This window comes from Pogona vitticeps, chromosome 1, assembly GCF_051106095.1.
Source record: "Pogona vitticeps strain Pit_001003342236 chromosome 1, PviZW2.1, whole genome shotgun sequence".
Classification (NCBI taxonomy): domain Eukaryota; kingdom Metazoa; phylum Chordata; class Lepidosauria; order Squamata; family Agamidae; genus Pogona; species Pogona vitticeps.
In genome coordinates, this window is record NC_135783.1 from 163,678,254 (window position 1) to 163,687,334 (window position 9,081).

General features: G+C 39.8%; 1 protein-coding gene across 2 annotated transcripts in view; it reads left to right on the forward strand.

Moving 5' to 3' along the window:
* CDC5L (cell division cycle 5 like) overlaps positions 1–8,351 on the forward strand; it is a 59,743-nt gene extending 51,392 nt beyond the window's left edge. Inside the window, exons 15-16 of one of the 2 annotated variants that reach the window (XM_020801488.3) lie at positions 2,853–3,065; positions 7,730–8,351. In XM_020801488.3, the coding sequence (XP_020657147.2) occupies positions 2,853–3,065; positions 7,730–7,834 (318 nt within the window). In that variant the 3' untranslated portion in view covers positions 7,835–8,351. Of the gene's footprint in view, positions 1–1,117; positions 1,303–2,852; positions 3,066–7,729 lie in introns of those variants that run through there. The other variant, XM_073004331.2, reaches the window with a different exon arrangement.
* Positions 8,352–9,081: the final 730 nt, after the last annotated feature.

A 9,081-nucleotide genomic window follows, 5' to 3' on the forward strand; every position in this document is an offset into this window, starting at 1 on the left:
GTATACATTGTACTTGCTAGTTTTGTAGCATATGATGCAGCTCCTAGAAATAAAAGGATGTTAATGTGATGTTCCCAGAAAACAAAGTTTGTGTTCTAGATATTGGTTGGAATTTTGTTGCATACTGTATTTATATGGGTGTTGGCATAATGTTGAGCAACCAATTGCTGCAGGTTAAGAAGTCAGCATAGGCATTTTTGTCATACACTGTGTCATGCAGCTGGTGTGTGGTAGGCATTTCTTGTGTCAACATCTTGATATATGTTTCCTTGAGTCCTTTATCTGTGGACTTCTGTAGAATCTTATATTTATTTTTGATACATTTATGTTTCATATTATTTTATTTATTGCATTTGTATGCCACCTTTCTCCCAAAGCAATTGTGGTAGTGTTATAGTTTTTACTTTTTGGATGCATTATGCGTGCTTTCCTTCCCTGTAATAGCTACAAATTGTGTTAATATATTCTAATGATAGGAGATACATTTTTCATACAGGAATAAATTAATCAAATCACATGAGGCTGTTCATATGAATTTTATTTTTATTTTTGGAATTATTCATTGAGAGTAATTTTCCCCCTGATTGTTTTAAATAGTCTTATCTACTGAGCTAAAAACTCCATTCTGTTCAGCGGACCTTGTTCTCTGTTAAGCCTGTGTCTGAGAAGAGATGTGGCAGTGGTTTGTCCTGTGATGTGTGTTTATGTATTTAACTGCTCTTTCTAGCATCTCTTGCTTTCCGTTTCCATTTTATGGTTGCCAGGATAATTGAGCGAAGAAACCCACAACAGTTACAAACCTCAGGAATAGTAGGAAATGAGTGGAATTTTTTGTTACACCTCATTTTTCTTTTATTTTCACACATACATTCCTTGGGTTTTCAGTAGATGCAGACTACTGTTTAAAAATACCTTCAGATTAAGTGCCTGGAATTTCTAACTGGCATCTCAGTTTTCAATTTTTATGAACCAAAATTATTTTTAACAGTTGGCAAGCACTTTTTTGTAACTGGTGATTGTTTCAAATGTGGAGGTCTGTACTAATCACTCTGCTAAACTCCTTGGCTTTTAATTATTTTCCTTTTATGGTTAATGTTAGAGTTCTACAGGTTTCCACATTAACAGAGGATAGGAAACAAGGAGATTTTGTTAGTTGACAAGCTTGAAAAAGAAATAATTTGTAAAGTCATTACTACCTGTGTAAGAGGAAGGTTACATACAAATGAGATTGTATTCTTATTTGTAGCATACTTTGTGATGGCACCACATGTAGAAAATCATATAGTAGAGCCTAGTCCTCCCTGTGCTGTGTACAAATTGCTCTTGTAAAATAACAGCACATCGAAGCAGCCTTTAAGTGACAGATGTTCTGTGTTGAGTGACACTTGCTTCCCTGAGTGATAGATTCAGCATCGTTTCCCTTTTACCTAAGTAGGTTAACATTTTCTGAATTCTGGCAGCCAGTATCTTCTTTTCAGGTCCTTCTTGTGCCTCAACTCTCTCTTTGTTTAGATACTGTTTCAGACTCCTTTGTAGTGTTTCGTATTACTGAGTAGAGAAATAGGGCAACATGGAGAGTTACTTGCAAGCTGCTTCCCAGATACATAGTACTACCTAAACAATCATGACTTTTTTTGTCTTGCTTTATACTGACCTATAATAAGAGGTGTATTTATGATAGTTCTTCTCTACCTCAGTTATGGTGTCCTTAAGTCATGCTGCGATACACTTCAGAAATGGTTTATGTAATCCAACATTCTTCCTCGTGGCCTCTCTGAATCACACTCTGGGTGATCCGTGCATGTGCAGAACCTTGTTGGATCAGAAAAGATACATTAGTACAAGCCCACTAGTATATGTACCTTGACTCTAAGGCTCTCCCTTCAGTTTATCTACAACTGCCTCATTGAGAGCCTTACTCGTAGCTTCTGTGATTTTTTTTCTCTGAAAAAAAGGGAAAAGAAAACCCTTTATTGTTTATTATTATTTTATTCTGATTTCTTTGCCAACTATTTGCTTCAGCCTTCAGGTCGAACCTCCCCCCCTTTGGTTCATGGCCTCTTCAGGCCCGTTTAAACATTGCATGGTCTGTAACAATAAGATCCCTCTTTCTGACAGCCACTCTAAGTGCCTTTTTTGTCTCGGAGAAGCTCATCAAACCTCTTCCTGCCTCCACTGTAAGAACTTCAGGCGTGGGGTGCTACGCAGTCACCTTTCCAGGTTTAGACTTCAACTCTGAGAACCATCCCTCCAGCCAGGCAAACCTATGGCACAACCGACTTGCAAGTCCATACCTCACGCCATGGACAAGGCTGTTTCCAAAGCGGTAAAACAACATCCATCGGCCACCCCCTCCCATTTCAAAGAACAAGGGCCCCCTTCAACATCTACTTCAACCTTATCTCCTGCCACTCGACCTCACAAGACCAAACATTGAACATCAACTGCCTTGACATCAAACCTCCAGTCACCAAACAGAATGTGTTGACCAACTAGCCTTCAGTGGCCGAACCTCGTCCACTGAAAAAGGCCAAGTCCTCAAAGTTGAAGCCCTCCATCTACTTTGCAGCCACCTCCCAAGTCTGATTCACACATCCCAGCCCAGCCTCCCCACCCCTCACTCTAAAGCAGTGATTGACTTAACTGAAGGGTGAGCCTTGATGCCAAGGTACATACTCTTGGGGGGGAGAGGGGCTTGTACTAATGTATCTTTTCTGATCGCAGAAGCTCTAGAATATTCTAACAAGGCTCCATGTATGTACAGATCACCTAGAGTGTGAATCACAGGGGACCACTCGAAGAACTACAATTACAGGTAAGTAATCTGTTCTTCTACATGTTCCTGTCAACAGATTAACAGAGGCCACATGACTACAGAAGCCAAGAGGGCTGCAAAAATGGAGAAGAAGCTAAAGATCTTGCTTGGTGGTTATCAGTCCCGAGCAATGGGACTCATAAAGCAATTGAATGACTTGTGGGACCAAATTGAACAAGCTCATCTTGAGTTGCGCACATTTGAAGAATTAAAGAAACATGAAGATGCTGCTATTCCGAGGAGACTAGAGGTAACACTATCAAGCAATAAGTTTTTTGGTCATACGGAAGGGAGGGTAATAGTAAAGTTACATTAAATAATGTGATATGACAGGACACTGCCTCCATCTCCATCCTGGAAGGGGAAGTGAATATCGAAAGGAGTTTTAAAAGGTCATTGCCAGGTGTGAAATGCTGCACTCTTAACAACTTGTGCCTGAGATACGGCCTTTTTGGGGGGGAACATGCATTAAGTTGCAAATATTGGTGTTAATATCTGAGAAAGTAGACTTGACCACGAAAGCTCATGTTCAGCTATAGTAGTAGGTGTCAAAAGTTTTTCTATTTTTTCTTTGTTTGCTTTTTTGGTTTAGCTTAATATGCCTCCATCTAGTATTCATAACAACAAGAAAAATAGCAAGATTTTAAAAGTACAGTACAGTATAGTTTATTCTTTGAGTTATATCTGTTTTACTTAGATTGTTTCATATTACTGTTTACCAGATCACCAAATTATCTTTTTTCTGATTTTGACATTTTTATTTCTCCCTACATTTTGAAACATCTCACTTAAAAAATATTAAGTGTGGCTTTACAAAATGTTGCTATCCCGTTGTTTTGGGGCGGAAATTTTCCAGTACCTAGTTTTTCCAGAGAAAACTTTTCCATAGCTCAGAATTCTATGGTGTCATGCAATCATGTAATGGCAAATGTGCATGCACTTTTTGTTAGGCTGTATGCCATGCTTCCTGCAATGACTAATAAGAGGAAATGCTGATGTGTTCATTGAACAGCAAGCCAAAGTGGAAACCACTTGTGCAATTACTCTCATGTACATGTTTCCCCCCCAGTTGTTTTTTGTCATTATTTCATAAAATTTATTGCTAACATTTAGTGAGATGCAATATAGTAACATGCAAGATTGGTAGGTTAAAATGGTTTTAGCCTTCAGAGCCATTCTTTTATTCCTAAGGAAGATTAAAATCAGGACCCAGAGTGTTTGTGCTCTAGTTGTTACGAGGTTAGTTTTTTCAGCTGATTATCCTTAGGAAGTTTGTGAAAGTATATATTTTTTAAAATAATTTATAGACAAGGAGTAAAATAAACTGCAAATACACATAATAATTCAAAGAAGTATAAGATTATGAAGACTATTATTTGCTGTGCCAATCAAACCAATTCTAAAACTGAACATGTGACTAATATTTATTTCATTTTCAACAAATACACAGCATAGTGGTTGAATTTTCTTTCTTGAAGTCGAGGAACTTTTCATCATCACAACAGCTCTGTATGTCTCTGATCACGACACCTTGTGGCTCTCCCATGTAGATACTGTGTGGTACACATATATGTTTTAGATTTATAACAAAAAAAGAAGGCAGATATGCTAAAGACGCTTGCAGAGACAAGTAAGAGTAAGAATAACTGTCCTAAGAATATGCTGGCCAAAATATTGTGGAGCATGTTCTTCCTGTGCAATGGGAATAATGACATCATCCATGGCAGATTGCTGCTGATTGTTGTTGTGTGCTATCAGGTTGCCTGTGACTTATGACAACCCTATGAATGAACAATCTAAAGATTTCCTTTTTCAATACCAGAGCACACATTCTGTGTGAGTCATGCACTTACAGAGATCGAGAAGGAAAGTCTTTAAGGAGCAACAGTATAACAATTTTGTCTTTCCCGTGTTGTGGGCAGAACTACAATAATAGGATTTTGGCCACTGAGCTTTGTAGGCAATTTGGAGTTTGAACCTTGTTCTCTTTAGTTCTTGCCTGACTCTCTAGCTACTGTATTAGACATTGTAGGTCAAAAGTTTATCAGCTGTTGGGACATTTAATGGTTCTGCTCTGTTCACATAATGTGCTAAATCAAATCACTTGCATGTAGAGTACTGGAAATTTTTTCAGAAAACCATATTATTGCTCCACGTTGTGATGCTGAACCTCTCTAGCACCCCACAAAGGTTTGCAGTCATGAGATCTTCGTCCTCTCCTCCAGTCCCTTTTCTTTGTGTATCATATCTTTTTGTTCTTCTTTGTGGCCTCTGTGAACCACACAAATGGGTTTTACTGCACCTGCGGAGGACTTCTCTGAATATTCTAGAGCTTTAAAAGACGTGATTAATAGGACGTTGCCCCATGATGTGCATGCTCCACCCACCTGTATTACCTCAGTTCCTTTTAGCCACCGCTGAAATCAGACTTTTGACCTAGAGCTTGTGATTTTTATTCTTGATTGTTAACAATATTCTGAATTTTGGACTGATTACGATTACTCTTCTGCCTAACAGACTAAATTAAGTTTTTCATTTTTGGATGTTTCCCTGTGAGTTATTTTATTTGTTTTTCCCCTTTTACCCCCCCCTTCCTTCCCACCCTTTTTTATGGCCTCCTCAGGCCCTTTCAAATATTGTGCGACGTGTGCTGGTAAAATTCCATTCTCCGATGGCCATGATCGCTGCTTATTTTGTCTGGGCGAGAGCCATCAAACACAAAACTATGCAGAGTGCCAGAAATTGACTAAAGCAGCCATAAAACTCCTACTCCAACGCCTCAGATCCCATTTGTGGGAGAAATCCTTGGCACCAGCCAGTCAGCCGACTAGCCCTACTATGGAATTCACCCCAATTCCACTGACTTGATCTGAGTCTTCTATCCCGGTGGTTTCCATGCTGTCACCAAGAACTTCCTCAAAGGTTTCTAAATCAAAATCACCGTCAGTATCGACATCGTGGTTGAAGACCTCTTCCATTTTGGCCAAGACCCAAGCTGGAAAAATTAAGAAAGAAAAAGAAAAGGTCAAACAGAAGAAAACCAAATGAACCCCTAAGCTACATTAGCCTAGGGAACCCCCAGTGGTGCAGTTATCCCTTCCGTCACCAATTTTGGAGGAATCACCTAGAGAGGCTCCAGACCGAGGTGTTGCCTCTGAAGCGGGAGAGTCAAGGCTCCCTGCTCAGGCTCAAGCGTTGGTTTCAATTCCGAGCTTGTCACCCAGTCACGGCCATTCAGAGGCAGATATCCTATCCAGCCCAGCCTCACCCATTCTAGCCCTGCTTCTACTGGGTGGGCAACCATTATACACCTTTCGAACTCTGAGGCATTGATCTCACAGTCTCCTCCAAGAAAGAGGATGACAAAAGACACCATATCTCTCCTCCACCACAATATTGAGAGGTGATATTCATCCTGCGCCCCTTTTGACACTGGACCCGTCATGGATATGAACAGCCTCCTTATGATACCGATCAGTATGGTGACCACCATCGGTATAGATACAAGCAGTACGATTCAGTTTTTCCTCCAGAATACCATCAATATTGCAAACGTGTATGACATGCCTACTAACCACCTTCACCATCTCCTATCTGGAGTCGGTGTTGAGTCAGTATCAAGCCTGTTCCAGCGGCTAAAAAGTCAAAGCACTGGGTGCTTGTCACTGAAGTACTCTTTGTGATAGAGCTCCAGATCAACATAAATCAACTCGTTGTGAACCAACTCAACCAAAGCACTCTTCAGTACCAATGACATCAACTTTGGAACACAGTGTCCCTCTGTCTACATCATGTCCTGATCTTCAGGTCTCAGCTCCTCTGGTGTCAATCTCTAGCCATCGTCATCACCCTCCATCACCAACCCTTTCAATCTCTGAGCACTCTTCAGTATCTTTGGTTTCTGATCAAGAGCCTCCCCCCCAGTTATCTGGGGAATCATCTTCACATCTACCTACCCCAGATACGGATGTTGCTGATGTACACCCACCATCCCCTTCTGAAGATTTTACTTCCTGTGCTCAACTTATTTTGCGTATGGCCAAGTCACTAGAATTGCATACTGAACAATCAGCTTCCGCAAAGCATGATCTTATTTTTGAAGACATCAGTCAGGAAAAATCTCCACCATTGAGTTTAACATTTATCCTAGCAGGGATGGACCTTATTAAGGAGTCTTGGGACAAGTCTTCAAGATCTCTACAGATTCCCAGACGAGTGGAGAATCACTATCACACCCAGGGCACGGATACATCATTTCTGATTAAACATCCTCCGCCAAACTTTGTCATTGTCCAATCAAACCAATCCAGAATGGGCAACCGATCAGTTACCCCTACCAATAAAGAAGGGAGAAAACTAGACATCTTAGGACGCCATTTGTACTCGCTGGCTTCCTTTGTGATTAGGGTATCCAACTACCAGGCCACCATGGGTGCATACAAGGCAGCTGTGGAATAAAATTCTGCCTGTCCTCCAAACTGCCCCAGAGGACGTCATCCCGCCCAACCTCCTCGTTGTCCGTCACTTGTTGTCTTGAGCTTTGTGAGTATCAGAGCTTTGACAGTGGCGGACATTCGGAACTGAGGTAATACGGGCAGGTGGAGCATGCGCATCATGGGGCAACGTCCTACTAATCACATCTTTTTAAGCTCTAGAATATTCCAAGAAGTCCTGCACAGCCGCAGTAAAACCCATTTGTGTGGATTCACAGAGGACCACTCGAAGAACTATGGTTATAGGTAAGTAACCTCTCTTTTCTGTGCCTCAATGATAAACCTAAAGGTGGAGATTAGTTGATTTTTTTAAGCCTCATGATACGTGCATTAATTTGAGACTCCCTGCTTGCACAGATGTATTATTTGCTGCCACTTCTGATAGCTTTATGAGCTGACAATATTACACTTCTTGTTGCAGTGTCTCAAGGAAGATGTACAGCGGCAACAAGAGAGAGAGAAAGAACTTCAGCAGAGATTTGCGGAATTCATGCTGGACAAAGAAGCTTTTCAGTCAAAATACTAAATCTCACATTTGCTTATAACATTTTCAACTGCATTAACCATGTTTCACCATCTGCATCTTCAAAAATAAGGCATAGGCAAATTTGTTTCCAGATACATATTGTATTCTATATAGATTCATTGTACTATATTCTGATAAAGCTCACATTCTTCTTTCTTTGGGAGCATTTTTAGAGAGTCTTTTAGAGAGTTAAAATAAAACTCATACATCCTAATCCAGCAAGGATAATTTGCATACGCTAAAAATTGCCATGCAGCTTAAAAATTCCAGCACCTGGGATTTGTTATGTAGTGATCCTTCCTGAATCAGGTCCATATGTGTGCCCCTTAACAAATGGATATTCTGACATTAAAAGAAGAAATCTGATGGCTCTTATTTGCTGAAGTTACTGTTCCTTTGTGTACCTAGTATTGTTAAAATCTACAGGACATATACACTTACAATGTGTGTACCAGTGAGTGCTGTGAATCTGGGATGTAAAGCAATGTATTAAAGTGTGTTTGTACCTCAAACAGAATCTAGAACTCTTCATTAGAGAACCTTTGTTAGTAATATCTATCGTATATGTGCAAAGTATGAATCCTCAGATCAGCAGGATTTGTTAAGTGAAGAATTGAAAAGCTTATCAACAGTTCTGAAAGCAAAATGGGCAGTATACAAGCATGCAAAATGAGCATAAACGTAGACAAACTATACAAGCAGTGCTCAGCTCTCTTTTATCTTTGAGGGACATGCAGGAAAATGTTCTGAAAGAATGTGCCCCAAACCACTAAAGCTTATTCACATTAAAATTCACTAATGTTATAAGTTATCAAATGTCAGATACTTTTAAAGGGGAACAATATGGAAAACAAATGCTGTTGTGAGCAAAGATGAACACTTTAAGTGTAAGTTTGGGACTTGGGGACTTGGAGAGGTCTGTAAAAACTTAATGTCACTGTACCTAGGACACAAGCAAATGTACTGTTGCAAGGGAAATAATTTGGTTATATTGATTGAATCTTGGCTTGAATACGTTGCATTTTTCATCATTACATTTATTTTTTACAATACTGTTTATTACAGCTGTTCTGCATTATGCAACCAGCAGTAGTTTTAGCCTGTTTTTTTTAATACTTAGGGGCAAATATTTACAGGAATGAAAATATCTTTTTGGGTTTAAAATACCTGGTTCAAAGGTTTCTAGACTGGGGGCTCCAGGTATTCTTGGACTATAATTGTAGAAGTCATAACTATTAGTTATGCTA